General features: G+C 51.4%; 1 protein-coding gene and 1 long non-coding RNA gene across 7 annotated transcripts in view; one reads left to right on the top strand and one right to left on the bottom strand.

Annotated features, from left to right (window-relative positions):
- Gata4 (GATA binding protein 4) overlaps positions 1-19,952 on the bottom strand; it is a 69,464-nt gene that overhangs the window by 36,173 nt on the left and 13,339 nt on the right. Inside the window, exons 1-3 of one of the 6 annotated variants that reach the window (XM_050152128.1) lie at positions 7,567-7,882; positions 7,122-7,255; positions 2,732-3,826 (exon numbers count right to left, since the gene is read on the bottom strand). The exons of 1 other annotated variant lie outside the window; for it this stretch is intronic. In XM_050152128.1, the coding sequence (XP_050008085.1) occupies positions 2,732-3,344 (613 nt within the window). In that variant the 5' untranslated portion in view covers positions 3,345-3,826; positions 7,122-7,255; positions 7,567-7,882. Of the gene's footprint in view, positions 1-2,731; positions 3,827-4,110; positions 4,203-7,121; positions 7,256-7,566; positions 7,883-19,952 lie in introns of those variants that run through there. 4 more of the 6 variants (XM_050152126.1, XM_050152130.1, XM_050152129.1 and 1 more) reach the window with 4 other exon arrangements.
- Positions 9,413-12,638, top strand: LOC126507584 (uncharacterized). The gene is made up of 2 exons (XR_007593589.1): positions 9,413-10,527; positions 10,851-12,638. It is a non-coding gene; the product is annotated as an uncharacterized lncRNA (long non-coding RNA).

Below are 19,952 nucleotides of genomic sequence, written 5' to 3'. Positions count from 1 at the left end.
TGTACTGTGTTGTTCCACGGTTCTACGTATGTGTCACGTTAGTGAGTGGACGGCTCTCTCTCCTTTCCTTTTTTTAAACTGCAGGTTCAGGCTCCTTTCCTGGCAATCGCCTGTTGAAGCGACAAGACCCAGGGCAGATGGTGCCACCTAGGCGAAGACTTCTAGGCTTTCAGGGAGAAGTTCCTTCCCCACTTTCTCAGCTTTGCTCGCAGCTCATCTCCCCCTTACCTTACCACATGGAGAGTCATTTCTACATTCTCACGTCTACTTAGGGGAGCCAACCATCCCTGCTCAGCAGGGACTTTCACGGGCTTAATACTAAAATTCTCAAGTCCTAGGAAGCCCTTCAGTCCTAGAAAAAGTAATAAAAAGCAACCATCATTTGTAAAAGATCAGTTACTAGACATCACACAGACCACCTAAGTCAGGACAACTCTGAAACCAGTTGCGCTGAACTGAAGTCACGCCACAGAGCATGAGATGCGATGGACAGAGGTAGGCAGCTTGCCCAAAGCCACGCGTGATACTGAGGTTGGGGGCTCTACCTGAGCTTGGTGGTCATGACATCCATCCAAAGAGGACATCAGAGAATCTGTTCTTTTCACTCTTCCATCACTTGGTACCATCAGCTAGTCGGATGGTTGAGTCTCACTAAGGCTACCAAGCATTTATTAATGTCCATGCACAGGCAAGGCATGTATATAAGTATATATAAGGCATGTATATAAGTACATAAGGCATGTGGAGGGACAGCGGCTGGGACTGTCTCTCAGTGGTAGAGCCCTTGTCAGGGACTCTGTTTGATCCTCTGTCTTGGGGTGGGGCTAAAGAAGAAAACCTCTTCACAGAGAGCACTTTTAACTGAAGTAACGCCATCAGATCGCCAGATTCTCTGGGGTCTGTGTGATAAAAAATGAGTGTATCCCCCAAATACATCCAAGGAAGACAAGGGGTTCTCAAACTGCCTGTGCCCCCCATTGGCATGGCAATCCCAGAGCACCTCTTTAAACACTTTACTGAAAGCAGTGGCTCCGTGGACTGCCTGGTACCACAGAGATGAGAGTCCAACACAAGCTCTCAGGGGAGAGGTGTCCCCTGTTGTTTTGTTGGCTGTGTGTGGACCCTGGAATTTGAAAAACCTTCAGCCCCAGGCTCACATGTACAGTCACACAATCTTACTTTGTTTTGGTTTTAAAAACTGAACACCAGAATGTATTCTTCATCTTTAGATGGGAATTTCACTCTTTGACGTATCCAAACACCAAATTCTAACTCCAAGATTTTTTTTTTAATTAGACTGGGTCTGCTGTGTAGCCCAGGCTATCCTCCTGGTTCTGGAATTACAGTCATGCGTCATTACACTCAGTTCATCGCTTCTTATTTTAAGCTAGGGGTTGGGTTGAGGGGAACTTGGCCTCTCTAGGAATGCGGGCCAAAGCCCCTGCAGGCCGGCTTCCAGCCTCCACCACGTAGAAGTAACCACCCTGCTCTGTCTCAAAGGTCTGAGCCCATACCCGCGCTCTTATCCCCCTCCTTAGCCTGCCATCTGCTTGGCTCTGCCTGCTGGGGGAGGAGGAGGGGATAGGACAGGACACTGGCAGCTACAAATCCAGCCCTGGCGCCACCTCCACCAGTTAATCAGTTTACCTGGGATGTATATTTGGCTAGACCCCCTCCCGGGGACCTACCATGGCCACCCAGGGTCAGAGAATAACTTTAAATCTCTTCAAAGCCAGTCCCTCTACTCCGGAGACAACCTAGCACCGGGAGGGGCAGGGGATAGACTTTACTCTTCAAAGTGACAGCAAACGCAAAAGGCTTTAGCACTTAGTAGGTAGTCAATAAATGTTAACTTTGTTTCTCAAGTCTGCGCTTCCTCCCTTCCCCAACAGCCAGTTTCCTCCAAAGGCCGCCTCCAACCCTTTCTGGAAATTCTACACGAATTTGGGTAGTTTGCACTAGTGAATGGCCAGCCACTTTTCCTCCCCCCCCCCCGCCCCAGCTCAAGAGCCCAGAGCTCTTCTGAGTGTGTTGATTGGATAAGAGGAACAAGTTAGCAGTCCCTTCGGGTCTGACACTGAACGGGAGTAATACTAGCCTCCGTTCATGTTAACCAAGTCCTCCTAAGAAGAGTCGGCTCTAGGCGCTGCAGCCCTACAAAGTCTCCATTTAACTCAGCCGTTCTAAAGAAGCTCCTCTGCACTAAGGTCTGAGCAGGGGAGTGGCTCCGTGAGACCCCGCGCTGCGCGCGAGGAAACTTGGAGGTTTAAACCCACCTCTGGCGGCGGCCTCCTTTACTGATCTCGTCATTATTTCCGGGTGTGAAAACCCCCCACCGGAAAGTCATCTGCCACCCTGAGGGATCCTCCAACCTGGCTGCCAAATGGCGCAGGTCTCAGGTTTGCTGAGGGCTCAGAATGGATGGAGGAAGTGGGGGGCTGAATCCCAGGGATCAGACCGAGAGACTGATCCAGCTAACCCTACAGAGCCCGACACCTCTCACTGTAGCTCGTAGGCTATACAGACCAGTTTACCCAGTTACGAAAGAACTTTGCTGGACTCTAGTGCCTAGGCCACTAGGTCACCACGATGGCCCACTACCACCACCACAGGCCTCCCACTTCTAGGCTGCCTTCCTAGAAGGCTCATCGCATCAAGGATGCTCCCCAACCCTAACAGAGTTGGGAAAGCTGGATGCCCCAGACAGGACTCAAGTCCCTTCAGTACTCACCGAGATTGGGGTGTCGGGCAGGGTTGGCCCGTCCGGGCAGGCTGTGCAGGACTGGGCTGTCGAAGGGGCCTGCGGAGGCGGCGGCGGCTGCTGCCCAGGATGCACCCACGTCGGCCATATAAGTCGGATAGGGGCTAGAGTAGGAGCCGGCGAAGCCTGGACGCCCATACTGCTCTCGGCCAGCCAGGCCCGCGCCCGCCGCTCCGCCGCCACTGCTGTAGGCTGCGGCTTCTCGAGCCGCGGCGGCAGCGGCTGCAGCCGCCAGGGACCCAGTGGTCCCCGGGAAGGAGAAGCGCGGGGACACGGGTGGCGGGGTGTAGGCGGCTCCGTCGGCTCCAGCCTGGCTCCAGCCTGGGCTGCCCTGCTGGGTCCCTGGCCCCGCACCCGACGGGGCGGCCCCGGAGCTGCCACCTGAGGCGGCTCCGGACGCGGCGCCCCCTCCTCCTCCCTGCAGGTACGACAGGCCTAGCACAGAGGAGGGCACCCGCGGAGTGGGTACGTAGACCGGCGAAGACGCCGCACCCGCGCTGTGCATGAAGGCGCCGGGGCCACCCGCCTCGTAGGCGCCGGGCGGGGGGCCGTGGTTGGCGGCCATAGCCAGGCTTTGGTACATCGCCCCAAGCTCTGCGCGTCGATGTCCTCTCTTCACTTGCGGGTCAAGGAGCCACGCGGGCGCAGCAGACCAAAGCGACAACAATTAGAATGTAGGTGTGCGGAACTGTCACGAAAACGGAGATCAAAAATCAATTGGGAGAGGCCCAACTCGCTCAAACTATATACGATTTAAATCCAGCATGAGAGGAGCAACCTCTAGGCTCTGGTTTGCTCAGAAAAAAAAAAATCCCAAATTGGATTTGTGGTTGTTCCAGAAGGTAGTGCAGAAGGGCTGACTCTCCTCCCGGGCCCGGAGGCTGGAGGTGCCCCAGGACGTAGCCGAGGCTGGGCTCGAACTCCCTGAGCAGACCTTCTGATCACCCACCGGTTGGACGTGCCTAGTCGCTGCACTCCGCCTGTTGCAAGCCCAGGCTATACCGCTAGTTCCAGCAGGGCTCCAGCGGAGAGGGCCGAGAAGGTCTCTTCACTGCTGTGGCAGTCCTGAAAGAGGAAATAAACCACAGGTGAGTTCAGCCCAGGACTTTCAGAGCCTCGGTCAGCTTTCCCGCTCTTCTCCAACACAGTGAACGAAACCGCCCTTCTAGAGCCCGGGCTCCAGTGGTCTCGCGGCACAGCCCCGGCCTTTGTTTGATCCGGATCAGGCCGCCGGTGGCAAGTATCTTGGAGGACGGCCTAAGAAACACGGGGTCCCCGGCGTGCAGTTCTCGGTTGCGATTAGGGCCAATTATTTTTATATTGTTTATCAGGAAGGACTTTAATTTTACCTTATTCTCCAAACACTCTTTCTTTCTTTCTTTCTTTCTTTCTTTCTTTCTTTCTTTCTTTCTTTCTTTCTTTCTTTCTTTCTTTCTTTCTTTCTTTCTTTCTTTCTTTCTTTCTTTCTTTCTTTCTTTCTTTCTTTCTTTCTTTCTTTCTTTCCAGAGTATTCTGTAAGTACCAGGTTTGGAGTTCCGGAGAACGCTAGTGACTCAAAAGATCTCCATCGTTTTGTATTTTTCAATTGTTTCCTCACCATTCCTCAAACATTTCCTTGATCAAACAAGAAAGAACTGTAGATTGGGGCAGGGCTGGCGTGGGGGGCGGGGGTGACAAACTTTATAAAAACCAGCAACCTACGAAAGTTTTGTTTGCAATCTTAAAAAAAAAGAGCACCTAGAGGTAGAATCTAAATGTTTATACATGAGCAAGTGTCGGCGAACCCATAAAAAGGATTGTGAAACTCCTTAATCGTACCCTGCACCATGTGGGTGTCAAATCAGACAGGCCACACGTTTCTGCAAATAGTTACATTTTAAACACTTTGCAGACTGTATACGGGGACCAGAAAAGCAGGAGGGTTGAACAAGGTCACTACAGAACTCAAGGAAGCACTCAAGCTGGCTCTTTCCAGTGAGATTGAAAAATCTATCAAAAGCAGAATTGATTCTTGATACTTGATCGCATCCTTCCAGGCATCCCGTGTTGGGCATTACCAGAGATTATGGTGTGTGTGTGTGGGGGGGGGACACCTCCATTAAGTAAAGGTGTCTGAATTTCGTTGTTTTTACTTAAGAGGGAACTGAAATATAGGTAAGTTTGAAACTTGCTGCAGCTCCAAAAAATACATAGCTGGGGTGCTGGAGGGCCTTGAGTATTTGAAATCCACAATACACATTCATTTTCCTTTAAGAGGAGGTCTCTTTTGGTTGATTTCTTTCTTTTCTTTTTAACTTCCTTTTCTGTCTTCCTTTGCTTGTTTGTTTCTTTCTTTTTAGTGCAACAATGCATTCACTAGAATATTAAATGAACTAGATACAAGCCCAGGTCTGCCACTCCCTGAATAAATAATTTTATACATCCCAATCCCTCATATGTAAAGTGCAAATATAAAGGTACCTGTGTCTCATATAGTCATTGGAGGATTATGGGTGGCAACTATAATTTAATACACACAGAACATTCATAACCAGACTTTAGAAACCTGTTACAACAGGCACCCAGAAGATTCTGTATAACAGCTATTATTGCCGATCTCTAATACATAGCAAAAGAGTGCCTGGGATGTAGCTCATATTTAACACTAAACCATCATCTTAATTATTATAAAAGTTCTGGAATGGGGCATTTAATATACATATTAATTTTTTCATTATCTTTGCATCATCTCTAGCAAAAATGGAATCATGACAAAGTACACTGTCACACAGTGACTGATAAATTGTTTAGGATTTACTTTTTCAAAATATACAATAAATTATTGGCTTGACAGTTGGAGAGTTCCTTCTAGTAAGTTTGACTGGAGGATGGATACATGAAATTTGACCTGAGGTCGTCAACTCTTCCTTTAAAAGGAAAGACAAAAAGCTTAAAACTTCCTAGAAATCTCAGGGTTTCGATTTACAAATACATAGATTTACATTGATAAAAATATTCATTATTCAATTTTTTTGCTTACTTTTTTTGTTTTTTGTTTTGTTTTGATTTTTCCCGAGAAAGGGTTTTTCTGTAGCTTTGGAGTCTGTCCTGGAACTAGCTCTTGTAGCCAGGCTGGCCTCGATTTCACAGAGATCCGCCTGCTTCTGCCACACGAGTGCTGGGATTAAAGGTGTGCACCCTCACCGCCAGCCCGGTCACATACAATTTTTTATATCAAGTAGTTGGCCTAATTAATTGTAATTTCTGTAATTTCAACTCAGGAAGTTGTAAAAAAATGGTTTGTAAATTTTCTTTTCTCGACTAAGAAAGGAAGAGATTTAGTTCTGTAATCTAATTTGCAGGCTTGAAAAAAATGCAAGCGCTAAATCAGTTTGGGATCTCAGTTTTGTGCTCTGCAGTTTCAAATGGCTGATACTTTAACCTGAAGCTGGGTAACTAGAACAATAGAAGGTGGAGAAAATTCTTGTTCTCTTTTTGGAAAGGCCAGACAGTTCCCTTAAGTGGATTCCCGCCTGCGAGTGGGCCCAGCGACCTCCACATTCTCACAGTAGTCCAGCCCGGCCCAGAGTTTTCTCAGCCTTTCGAATCACTCCACGAACTTCACCCCAAGTTCCCAAACAGAAAACAAATATCTTCTCTTTTCATAATTTAGCCTTTTTTTTTTTGAAAGTTGGAAAATGCAACACGCCATAAAGGGTCCCTTTACAGATTTTTTTCGTGCGGCTTGCGTTTTTTGCGGTTCGCGCTCATGCGGTCGCTTTAGCACCGCCACACTGAGAATTGTCACCAACCAACTAATATACTGGCTTCAGAAACGAAGCTCGGCCGGCCTCACCATGCAGCTTTTCTTTCTTTGGACGCACGAAGCGTCATTCCTGCCTGCCTTCCTTTTCCAAAGGTACAGGAAATAAACTCCCAGGTGCTTCCCAGCAGCGCGGCCTTGTTGCCCTAGCTCTGCCAACGGCTCAGGTCCCTCGCTACCTTCTTCCTTAGAACCGAAAAGCCCCTCTTCCTTCCACCTGGTGAAACTTGGCCACCTAGACATTTCTCTCCCAAGTGGTAACAACTGCTCGCTCACTCTTAGGCCACATCCAAGCGATATAATAAATGGATGAGGGAGGTAGAGGTGGCTAGCCAAGAACATCCTTGCTGTCCGCCGCCGTGGGGGTTTCGGCCCTGGGCTGCTTTCTCTCTGAAGCTGTGAGGGTGGGCGCTAGTCAGCAGTGTGCAGCACACACAAACCATGGGCCCTAGTCTAGAGTTTGCGGAGGTTAACTAGAAAGCAAGAGAAATCAGAAAAGGTCGGGAGGCCACTGAGCCTACCTCCGAGTGCCTCTAGCCCTGCCCCCCCAGGACCTACTGTCGCCTGCCACAGCCGCTCCGCATTCCCCGCGTCGCAGGTTGGAGATATTCCTTCGACTGCGCCCCTAAAAGTGTGGGGGCTATGCGGCCTGTCTCAGGTCGGTCGGTCAGAGGGATTACACGGGCCCTGGCCTGTGGGGTGCAAAACAGAACTGGAGAATCTGCACACAGGACCGATTAAAAGGGATCATGTTTCTCCCAAACAATCCAAACGCACGCTCGCGAGCACCCATAAGTTTTTTGCTCTCACTCGATTTAAATAAAGTCCTTGCTAGGCCAAAGTCAAAAGTGGAGCCGGCTTTAGCCAATCTGGGGGCATTGCAGGGACCGGCGGCTGATTTCCCACTTACTAGCTACTTCCCTCCCTGTTCCAGACAAACCAGGGCAGGAGACTGGTGAGTTTCGCCTGCCCCGGAAAAGAGCAGGGGGTGGGGGAGCCCTACCTGGCCCGCTCGAGCCTCTCGGAGAGCCCGCACGACCTCCGAGCACCCGCGGAGTAGCAGCGGCGGCGGAGCCTCAGGCGGCCACTGTGCCGGCCTCCGGCTCGTCCCTAGCTCCCGGCTCGGCGCCCCGGGCCCCCGCACTGGGCTCGTAGGCGCTGACTGGCCTGGAGGAGTCACGTGCAAGGGCGGGGGGCGGGGGTGCGCGGCAGTGGCTGCACCTCTGCCGGGCGTCCGCCAACCCGGCTTTCCCAAAGCTCTCCCAGCAGGCAAAGTCCACGCGCGCGGACCTCGGAGAACCAAAAGCGCTCAGTACCGGTGCCGACACCGGCCCACGGTCCTGTCCGACAACCTGGCGGTGCGCTGCTCCGCCAAGGATTGTTTTAGTCACTAGTTCCTCCTCTTTCCTCTCACCTTCAGTGCTCCACTTTCTGGGGGCAAGGGGCGGGGCTGGTAGATGGGAAGGTGACCCCGAGCGCTGGGCTCTTTCCTGGTTGCCCGTGGGGCCACTGGGTCACCCGGGGTGCCTGGCTGGCCTCAGATCTACCGTGCCCCTGAAATGCGTTCGAGAGAGCGTCAGGAGGTACTAAAACCCGAACTGTACCTTAAGGTCTGTGCCTAGAGACCCAAGAGTCCTTTTCACCTTCCCACCAGCCGGTGGAGACTGCAAGGCGCCGAGAACCCGCCACCAGCGCAGGAGTTTATGTATTTATACAAAACGCGTACCATACTGCTTCCAACTCCTTAGGCCTCCTGTCCCTTCTCATCTGTCCCTGTGCTCTCTTAGGCCCACCGCGACTGGGATCCAATCAAAAGAACGAGGAGGGGGTTGAGGAGCCTGTCTCCAAAGTTAAAACTCATCTAGGGGGCTATAGCTCCCCCCACCCCAGAGTGGGGGCAGGGAGGGTGTCAGACCAGAGTTTGGAGTCGGCGTCAGGGCCTGCAGGCCCTGGCGCAGCGGGGCGGTGAGGGGAGAGTCCCTCAGACAGGTCTAAAGGTTAATAGAGCAATCACAGGGCCCTATTACCGCGTAAAAATAACCCCATCGATTACCACAGCCTTCAGCCGCAGATAACAACTCGCTGGTGGCTCTCACGCTTTGGGTTAAACTAACTTTTTTTTAAGGCCGCATTTCTCTCCCCAGCACTGGTTTCTCATACAAGACTAGAGGAGCTAGAAGGGGGCTGGAATATACCACCCGTTAAGAAACCTGTTGCAGCCAGAGAGCTCCGGATGGCATCCGCTCCCGTCGTTGGAGATCAACAGCAGATTGCCAACGCGCCGGCCGGTGCACAGGCACCGCAGGAGTTAGGGACAGGTTGGGACGCTGAGCGGATTGAAAGGAAAAACCCGTGGGACCTTGGCCAACCCGTGGGGATCTCAGGAAAATCCCAGAGGAAGGACTGAGCGCGGCTGCGCTGGGGGAATTCTTTTCCAAACTCAAGGGGCCGAGGTCCACAGCGGCCATAGGGGAGGAGAGAAAACTGATGCTGTCAGGGTTCCTGAACTGCTGAAGTCCTGTTCTCTCTGGTCTGACTCACCGACATCGCCTGGGGTGCAGCCAGTTTGAGCCCTTTGACGCCCCGGAATCGGGGGTCCCATGACTAGGGTCTAGCGCCCCACCTCCCACCCCATTTTAAACAGTGTTTAGACAGAATCAGGCGCCACGGGTTCAAGGTCTGGTAGTTTTAGGGACGGTCTTCTGGGGGGATCTCAGAGGCCTTCGCTGGGCATCAGAGACCTCCCGGAGCAAACTCGGATTTGGGCTTCTCAGATGCGCGAAGAGAATGTTATGGCCCTTGCTTTATTTACAAGGAATCCTCCGTCACCCGGTGAGCAGGAGAGACGCGAAGCCAAAGGCCCACGGCCCACGGAAGAAAAGTCTCTCGTTCCTTCCCCCTCCGTCCCTCTTTCTCTCCCCCCTCCCCGTCTCCCACCTGTGTGCCATAGGTCTCAGATCTGCCTTTCTGTAGCAACCCTCATAGATCAAAATGTACTAAGATTGGGGACTAGGGCCAGCATTTCTGATTTTGTTTGTCACCACGAAGCCTGAGGTTTGAGGTTTAGTGTCTGAGGGAGCAACCAAGTGTCACTCCTCCGGGTCCCCAAGGTCTCTGGCCGCTGCCAGGGACATTCTCCCTGGTGTGTGGGATGGGCCTTAGCGAGGTGGTGTCCTAGCATTTTCATCACCCATAAACTAAGCTCCTAACGGTTTAGAAGGAGTGTGGCCGCGCTGGCGACGTAGCTCAGCTGGTAGACTGCTCAACCTAGCAGGCAGGAAGCCCTGTTTTTGCCTGGGGACAGTGGTGGCCCAAACCTTTAATCCCCCCCCCCCCCGTAACTCGGGAGGCAGAGGCAGGCGGATCTTTGAGTTTGAGGCTAGCCTGGTCTACAGAGCGAGCTCTAAGACTGCCAGGGCTACACAAAGAAACCCCGTCTTGAAAAACAAAATAAAATAAAAGGAGAATGCCCTCGAGTTAAGCTGGGGATATTGCTCCGTGTGATTGTTGAGAAACTCGAGTGGAGTCTCTAAGAGAGTCGCGTGATTCTCAGCTTTTGTTTGCTGCCAACTACAACCCGGGCTCTCCTAGGCCAATTTCCCTCCCAGGCCTCCAGCAGGCCCTCTCCTGCTGGGCTAAGAGCTGTGACAATTCTCCCAAAGCCTCAGACAATTCTCTGACTCTGCCAGGCGCCTGGGACGGAGACATTTGTTCCAGCTTCCTGTGACTTAACCCCCACACTTTGGGTCCCACACACCAAATCTCTCCCGGTGTGTGGGCTGAGTCTCAAACCAGACGTGTTTCTTGGGTGCTTTTGGTTTTGCTCCCGTTCCCTCCCTCCCTCTCTTTCCCTCCGACCCTTCAGTTGCTCCCTTCCTTTGCTGGAACCAGAGGAACCAAGGCGACCTCTATGCGTTGCCAGGAGCGGGGAGCATTTCAAGGCCTTGCTGGCTGGAGCTGGAAGGTGGTTATCGGCTGCCTCTAGAGGTTCCCAGGCTCCTCTCAGGCTAAGGAAGGCCGCTGGGAGGAGGGGGGCTGGGCACTCTAGGGTTCAGACTTGGCTATTTTTAAGGAAGACGTCCCTGGGATGGACAGGGGAAAGTGGCCCAACCTCTCTCCTGTCTCCTTTCCGCTTTCCTTTCTCAAGATTTCTGCCCTTTGGGCAGAAACGTTCCGGCTCACCTGCCACCTTTTAAATCTTTTTTGCTCATGGGGGAGGTGGAGTGTCTGAAGTTTTCCATAATAAGACGGGCTTAAGTGAGCTGTACTTTTCAATAATCCTTGCAGCACCAAAGAATGAATTTATTTCTTGCTCCTTGGAGGATCCTGAGACTGAAGCCCATCTGTGAACTAGCAGAAATGAAACTGTAGTCTGAGTTCGACCGTACGGAGGAATTGGGACTCGAATTCCCTCGAAGAAAACAAAAGAAACAGCAGATGTTGGACTTCACACAGAGACCAAGGGAGGTTTCCTTCCCAGAGCCCGGTACCAACGCGTGCCCCCTGAAAACCGTGTAGTTTGTTTTAAACCGTGGGCAACGTCGAACCGAGCGCCACAGTGCCAGCGTTTCTGGAGGCGGATGACTATTCGGCAGGAATCGACTCACGAGCCACGCAGTGAGCAAAAAACGAGTTCTGGAAAGAATCTGAAGCTTGGACAGTTTCCAGTGTCCTGTAATCGGAAACAGGAGCCAGAGGGAAGACTACAGAAGTCCACGTTGGCCCCATAGAACGCGCATCCCTGATGCAGATGTGCCCCTGAGTCAAAAGGCATTGGGTTCGTCCTGCAAAGAGACCCGCGCCAAACGAAAGCGGTGTGCTGCCTGACAGTGTCCTGGAATTCCCCAATTCCCCAGGGGGAGCCAGAGGCCACAGACACCATCTCCCATCCCTCTGTGACTGATGGCCCACAGCGCGAGATCCCCTGAACAAGCAGAAAAAGTGAGCAGCTGGGCGCACCCCATCCTGTTCAAGAAAGAATGAAGAACCAATTAACTATAAAGGCCGCGCCGGTGTAGCCCCCCCCTCCCACGCACGCACTCTTCCCCCAACCCTGGGCCTTCTACACATTCATACAAACCCCAGAACTAGCCCCACACCAAGGGTGGAATCTTGCCACCGGTCCACCCCAGGAAGAAATAACTCTTTAAGAACAGTCTCGCTTTTAAAGAATTGTTCAGTGTTGCAAGCCAAAGCCGCGCCTTTCTCACAGACCTCGGGAAATATTTCAGGTCTGGAGACCAGTCCGTGGCTCATTTTACAGTCACTTCGAAATTACAGATCACTCTCCTGTTTCATTTTTCTTTGGGAAAACAACACCGCCGAGCAAGGATGAGGAAGACGAAGTTACCCTCGTCATCTTTAAACCGGCCCAGAAAGATCGGGACTCAAATTCTAGGTGACTGAGTGTGTGTGAAGGCTGCAGGTCTCCAAACGAGAGTAACCGTCTTCCTTCTTAATATTTTCATAGCAGCCGTAAAATGCCCTCTATAACAGTCGTCTTACTTTTTTATTCTCTAAATTTCCGTTACTGCGCGTGTCTGATATTTAAAAATGCAAAATTTATTTAGAACGAAACCCGAAAAGTCTTGTGTAAATTTTTTTTTTGCTAAGTTTGTGAACGATGAATGAGGAGGACGCTCTTCAATTCGGAGTCCCAGTCTTGGCAAGGTCGCCAGCGGGTCTGGGAGCCTAGATCTGTCATCCCGAAATAGACTTGCTGATATCCCCCCCCTCCTTCCACAGACCCCCTTCTTCCGGCTTCCCTAAGGACTCCTTCACCCTTCCTTAGAGAAGGGTGGCCTTCGGGAAAGCGGAGGAGGAGCTGCAGACACCTGCTGGGTGCCCAGGAGTTCCCAGTAAGCACAGTCAGCTGAGACAACAGGCTCAGACTGCTGACTGTAAGGCCTGCCACCTCTTAGATACTTTTGGTGACCTGGTACCCCAATTCATTCACGCATGGTTATCTCCTTTCTTCCCATTTATATGGTTGAAGTCGCCCAGGGGTAGTATTATAACCAAAGACAGAACACCATTAATTCCGTATGGTGATATTAAATATATTTATTCAATTTATCCTTAGGTGTTTCTTTCCTGGGGTTAGAAATTCATTTGTCGGTATTTGTTGACAGACACCTTCACACCAGCACACCCTCCAGAAAGTAAGCTCCCTAAGGTGAAAACCAAGGCCAGTGCACAGTAGGTGTTCAATGAGTGTGGAATGGTTGAATTTGAAAACAAAAACAAAAACAGGGGAGAAGTTTGTTCATTTGTTTTGATTGAGGCAGAGTCCTGCTGTGTAGACCAGGCAGACCTTAAACTCAAAGAGCTGTCCCTCTCTGGCTTCGCTTTTTCTCCCTTAAAATTGTGTAGCCCAGGCAAGAGGGGCTGTTACTAGCATCTCTGGTGTTGCTGGGAGAACCCAAAGCTCTTTTTAAACGGGTTGGGTTTTGGGTGATGCACAGCCTTCTCACCCAGTCCCAGAAGAGGGACTCTGGGCCAAGGGGAGATCTGCAGAGTGGCTCATATCCCTAACTACAGATTGCCCACCAAAATCTAGGCTATTCCTCAGGAAACAAACAGTAGAAGCCCTGGGATGGATGTCTGGGTTAGACTGGATGCTGGAGTCAAGATTAACGGGAGAAGCTAGCTAGGCACCAAGGCAGCAGTGATAGACAGGGAGGTGGTAGCGATCCTAGAAAGGCAACCCGCCAAGGGAGCCTCTGTCATCTCAGAAGGCCCTCCATAAATTCTGGGGGAGCGGGGGACTGTCAGACACCAGGACAGGGGAAGAGACAGAAATGAAGCCGGCAGAGACAGGAATGGGGAAGGAAGGAAGACCTCAGGTGCAGTACCAAGGCTAGGAAAAGTCAAAAAGAGATAGGGTCCATTTCAGTCATTCGACCTGCATTTCTTGGGTACTGTTGTGTGGTACAGAACTTATAGGGGTGGAACTTGGTGCTGTCCTGGTCAGCTTCTTTCCGTAAAATAAAGACAAATGAAAAACACATCAATTAGGCAGAATGTCAAACGGCAGATACAGTGTGTGGGGGCTTAGGGTGGAAGCTTGGGACACACAACTAGGTGCTAAAGGAGCGGACCATCCCAGGACAAAACTCTACAGGACTGGTGAATCTTCAAACCCTACAGCTGTACACCAGCACTCCCCACCCAAGAACTCTAAACATAGGGGTAACCCTGGGAGTCCCCAAGGACCTGATGTTTGCAGCCCCAGCTTGGACCTGCTTCCGTATGGTAGCCTCCCCCTCACCCTAAGGTGGCCGGAAAGAACGCTGCCGACCCCAGCACCTTTCACCTCACCCTCGGAGCCAGAGGTGACTCCGAGCCAGAGAAGACGCCCAAGCAGGCGCCGCGTCGTGGCGGGCCTGGAGAGACAGGAAAGTGTCAAGGAAGCCCGAAGCCCAAGTGCAAAAACAGCCATCTGACTCAGGCCCAGTCCCAAGCTGGCTGGGGGCGGGGGTGAGCGAAAGAGGTTGTCGGTAAACGCCGTCCAGCCAGTGACCAACCATTCCCAGGCTGACCCTTTCTAGTCGAGGACCAGCAACAAAGCCACGTCCATCTACTTCCCACCACTGCGGCAGGTGCCCTCCGAGTGCCCGTTCCTTCCCCTCCCCGAGTCCAGTACCTCTCAGTTGGGAAACAGTCCGCACCTTTTTTCCACACAAAGAGGACACGGAGCCCGGAGTCTGGACGACTAGGGCAGTCACAACTCAGTAAGGCTAGTCTTACACCATGGGCCCTCACACAGCGCTCAGTGACTGGCTTCAACTTTTCCTTCCTTGGTTAAAGTCTGGGTTCTTCCCCAGAGATGCTAATGTATAACAAATTGCTAAGACACAAGGATTTGAAGGGAACCAAAAAGCAAAAAAAAAAAAAAAGAATTGATAGGTTTCTATGTGTGTGGGGGTGCTGACGGTGCCCCTAGAAAGGCGCCCAGCTCCAGGAAGCCACCTCTACTTTTCACTTCATTGAAAAGAGAGAAGGACCTTTCCTGGGGAGAGGGGCAGAATCCATATCTATCTCCCAGGAAGTATCCAGAGATACCCATTTCCTGATGCTACACTGCTTTCCAACCGGTGGGGCAGAGAAGTGCGGAACAGGTAAGGACTTTCTTAGGAGACCTTGAGGGCTCGACAAGGACAAGCAATAAGCACAGGACTAGTTTAATCCAAAATGGACTCCCCACCCTCCTCCACCGGCTACACTCTGTTAGGGACTAAGTCATACTGGTCCCTTCTTTTGCGGTTGTTTAGCAGCTCTACTGGCTGTCATTTACATTGGAGTAACAAGAGCTTTGTGAATAAACACATAATTTTTTTTTTCCTGTGTTGCCCCTGGCTGCTCTGAAACTTGTTCTGTAGACCAAGACAGCCTCAAACTCAGAGATCTGCCTGCCTCTGCCTCCCAAGTGCTGGGATTAAAGGCATGTGTCACCACTGCCTGGCAATTTTCTTTTTAATTTTAAAACAAAATCTTATGTGGTTCATGGAGGCCTCAAATTCGCTGTGTAGTTGAAGATAGAGGATGACCTTGAATTTTTGATCTTCCTGCCCTTACCTACAAGGTCCTAGAATTACAAGCATGAGCCACCACACCCAGTTTTATTCTGAGCTGGGTTTAAATCCAAAGTTTCACACATGCTAGGAAAACACTCCAATACTAGTTGAGCCACACGTCCAGCTTCTCAATGTTTTTTTTCACATACCAAAAACTATCCCTGATATCTTAAAAGCCTACAGGTTTGTTCATAATTCCTCCAAACTGAGACGCTCAGGTGAGAGATAAACTGTGTGCCCATCCGTGCAGCAGAGTAGAGTTCAGCCTCAAAAATGAATGAACTACTTCTACACCCAAGGACATGAAGAATCTAAAATGTGTTCAGTGCCATGGAAGAAGACTCAGTGGACTAAATGTTAAGAACCATGTATGTAGGGCATTCTGGAAAAGACAAAACCACAGCAGCTGAAGACAAATTAGAGGTAGCCAGGGCCACAGAATAAGAAAGAGTTATGTGAAGGGGTGAGGGCAGAGAATTAGGAGCAGGCTAGGACTGTCCTGATGTCTTGATTGTGCTGGTGTTTACAGGATTGCTGTGTTTGCCAACACACATAGAATGTATGATAAAAAGAAGTAGGTTTACAATATGGAGAGAACATGTCAATAAATCTGACAGTAAAGCTGGGTGGTGGTGGCGCACACCTTTAATCCCAGCACTTGGGAGGCAGAGGCAGGTGGATCTCTGTGAGTTCGAGACCAGCCTGGTCTACAGAGCTAGTTCTAAGACAGGCTCCAAAACCACAGAGAAACCAAAAAGAAAAAAGAAAAAAAACCTGACAGTAAAAAGCAGAAGAGAGAGAGAGAGAGAGAGAGAGAGAGAGAGAGAGAGAGAGAGAGAGTCTGTGTGTGTGTCTGTGTGTGTGTTGGGGAGGCAAGATAAAATTCTTCAGTCCCCTCTTCTCTGCCTGACTCTCTGTCTCCAGGGAGCTTCACACCCCTGGTACGCTTTTGACTCCCACTTCCAACTCTCCAGGAGAGTGATTTAGATACACAGAAGGCTCGGGACTTCTTTTTAAGGGATGCAGACTCATCCAGCCTTGGTCCTCACTCATTGCTCAGCCTGGATGCACAGAACTGACTCAAGGTTCCATCTTGGGTGTGCCACCCACATCCACCCCCCCCCCCGTCCTCCCTCTCTCTCTCTCTCTCTCTCTCTCTCTCTCTCTCTCTCTCTCACACACACACACACACACACACACACACACACACCACAGCCAGCTGTATAAAGGCAAATGCAGGAGCTAATGTGATCCTACCCTGACCTCCTGGACAGCAATTGCAGCCACACTCTGCCGTCCTCAGGCAGCAACCTCTGGGCTACATGGGAGGAAGAGTGGGGCTGGGAAGCCTAGGCAGTCAGCAAGACTGGTTTTGTACAGCCAAATTCTAAGTAAGCCAAGTTCAAAGCTTGAGGGAACCTGGCAGGCTTTCCTTCCACCTGCCAGCAGCAGCTGAATGGGGCAAGAAAAACCACTGGAAACTCAGCATTTCCAGGACAAGATAGCATCCTGCCCTCGCCTGTGCTCTCACGCCTTGTCACTGCCATCACACTCAGGTGAAGTGTAGGAGGAATCACACACAAAACAACCCAACCCCCCCTTAAAAAACATTGTGTTTCCTGTTAGACGTGAAGCAGTCTGGCCTAGTCTGTTTGTTGCCTGGGGTACCTGTCCAAGCCTCTGGAGGTTGCTAAGGAAGCAGTAGGAAAATAAAAAGGTGAGGTGGGAAAGCAAAAAGTGAGGGGGGGAAGTGGATGCTGGGGTTTGCAGCTGGAGCACTTTGGCCCAGCCACAGTTTGGGAAGGGAGAAAAGGAAGGGCTCCTTGGGGGGGGGGGCACACCAGCTTCTACCCACCCTAGGAAGGCCCTGAATAAATCAGGACTGTGTTGTGAGCCTCCTTGGGGTGGGGTGAGGCTCAGCACAAGGTCCCAAGTCCCTCTCTACCACAAAGCTGCATGGTAACAATTCCCTTACAAGATCTGCTTGCTATGTGCTAGGCAAACTCTGTAGGTGTGACTACAAACTCAAGTCTCTACCATCGACCTCTTCTTGTGAGTAAGGAACGGATAAATGAGGGGTTAGCATGTTCCCTTCTTGGGAGAAAAGGAGTGTGAAACTGGAAATAATAAATTCAAGGAGCTCCCTGTCCCGCTTGAGACTGAGCTTCAAGTAATCCAGGCTAGCTTAGAAGACCTGTGTAGCTGAAAATGGAGAATGACTAAAATTCGGATCCCCCTGCCTCCACTGCCCAAGACCATCGTGGCTAGTGTATGGGGCCCAGTAGATACAATCCAGTGCCTCAGGTTTGCTAAGCAAGGCTCTCTACCAACTAAGCTACACCTCGAGTTCCAGAAGTTTATTATTTTTAATGTGTAGGCGTTTTATTGACAGCTCCACTTAGCCTATTCCATTTGTCATACGATTGTACCAGCGTGGATGCTGCAGGATCTAGATGCCGAGGTGAAGTGCCACAGGCTCGACTCAGGTTTCCGGCACAGCATGGTTGTGAGGCCCAAGGTGTGCCAGCACCCAGTCTAGCCTCTGTTTCCCCCTCGCCTGAACAGTGCAGGGGGTCATGCTGATCAGTTCTAAGCAATCTGACGCTTCTTTAAGACCTGGGGAACCCAATGAGGTGTAAGTATTCTGCTGGACAGGAGAGTTCTGCCTGCCACCCGGTGGCGTGAGCACGGAGCAGCGAGCCTCGGGGAGGCCCGGGCTCCCGCCCCCTTGTACCCGCTGCCCGGGCTTGATGGATGGCCGCGGAGCCGGCGGCCTGTCAGGTCTTATTGATGAGGTGCGCGCTGACCGCCGCCGCCTAACCCGAGGCGGCGGGAGGCGAGCGCGGGCCGGTGGGAGGGCGCAGACTCGCCGGCGCTCGAGGTCAGCCCCCGGCCGCCGCCAGCGCCCCACTGGCGCGCCCCGGCCCGGCTCGAGGGCGCTGGAAGCCGAGCCTGGCGCCCCGCTCGCCGGCCGCGCTTCCTTCCCGGCCCAGTGCGCCCGGTCCTCGGCTCTTACCGCTCCGCAGCGCCGCTCACGGTCAAGGCGGACTCCGCGGCGTGGAGTGCCCAGTCCTCCGTTCGCAACTCAAAGGACTATAATATCCCGCTCATGCCTGTGACTACAGCGACAGATGACAGATAAGATGACCCGGTAACTAAAGCTAAGTCGTTTTGCAGGTGAAGACAGCAAGGTCCCTTCGGTACCCAGTTTGTTGTCTACCAATTGCCTCAGGCTGCGCCCTCCTCCATATTGGCTAGCCCAGGTTCTTTCCTCCCTTGGCCTTTGGATGAAGAAGGCTTTCTGACTGTTTACAATCTGAAGTACAACAGACTGGAGAGCCAGTCGCCCCAGCTCCTGCGGGCTTTACCTGTCCAGCGTTTTCTACGGAAAGCCTCCCACCCGCGCCCTGCGAGCACCTTCTCTGTGGGAACAGTGGAGCAAGAACATGTCTTGCCAAGCACTTTCAGTTGAGGCAAACTAATGCAGAAACAGCGCTGATCCCCCCCCCCCCCGCTCCCGCCAGCACCCACATCAAATTCCTGGACAGCTGTGAAAAAGGAAGTGCGACCCAAGAACTAGAAAACTTTTCTTTGGGACCGGAGAAAAGAAAAGGAGGGAAGACATCTTTCCCTAACTCCACTGCTGTGACCCCAGGCACTGGTAGAAATAGATGAGGGACAGCAGGGACGCAGCAACTGGTGGTCTGGGACTTCAGATTCCTGGGTGGCTTCTGGCATTGTTGCCAGGTGAGTGTGACGTCACAGAAAGTCATCTCCGTCACACACCACCATTCTGTGACTTTGAACTCCACAAAATGATTTCGCCAAGTTTTACTCTTCTGCCAACCAGTCAAGTGACTCTGTACCAGGGATACATTCCACCCTCCACCCTCCCCCGCGGTTTCTCTATGCAGACCCTGGAACTCAGATATCCATCTGCTTCTGACTCTCAGGATTAAAGACCACCACTGTCCATCTCCAGGAACACACTTAGTCCCACATAATGCATAGTGGGGGAACACTTAGCCATTAAGGTCCAACTCAGTCTTAACGGTAGATAATGTGTTCTATGATGAACCTGAAATGGGAGGCCTAGCCCAGAATAGGGGTGCATGCTTTTAATCCCAGGGCTCAGCAGGATGAGGCGGGCAGGCGTGTGTGTGTGTGTGTGTGTGTGTGTGTGTGTGTGTGAGCTACAGGACAGCCAGGGACACACAGAAAGTTCCTGTCTCAAAAAAATAAATAAATTAAAACAAAAAAGCAAAGGAACAAAAGCAAAAGGGAAGGGGACTGAACAGATGGCTCAGTGGTTAAGAGCACTGTCTACTCTTCCAGAGGACCTGGTCGATTCTCAGAAACTATTTGACAGGTCACAGCTGACTCACTCCTGTCCCAAGGGATCCAACACCCTCTTCTAGGACTCTGTAGACAATGCACATATATGGTGCACACATACACATGTAAGCAAAATACCCATATACATAAGACAAAAATAAAGGAAACTGCAAATGCGGGCCCCTTTGAATGTGTTTGGTAAAAGGCTTGAACTGCAGGTGAAACTTTTAACCGTTCCCTGGGTGAACATTCATTGAGTAATGGCTAACTCGGCTGTTACTCTATTCCCTGTATGTTGCCAAGTGTGTGTCTGAGCCACCTCACTCTACCCAGTCTGTTTTCCCAGTCTATCAGCAAAAGAGATGGACAGCCATAGCTACCCAGTACCTTGTCCAGTTTAGTATGAGCAAAACCAAGATTAAGATCAAAACTCGAGTGGGTTGATCCCAGTGCCCGGACACTGCTTTATGGAGCTGTG

Source organism: Alexandromys fortis, unplaced genomic scaffold (genome assembly GCF_014885135.2).
Source record: "Alexandromys fortis isolate MF-2015 unplaced genomic scaffold, M_Fortis_MF-2015_v1.1 scaffold_75, whole genome shotgun sequence".
In the NCBI taxonomy this organism is placed as follows: Eukaryota; Metazoa; Chordata; class Mammalia; order Rodentia; family Cricetidae; genus Alexandromys; species Alexandromys fortis.
The sequence above is the reverse complement of the archived record's forward strand: the minus strand, read 5'-3'. Positions and strand labels throughout refer to the sequence as shown.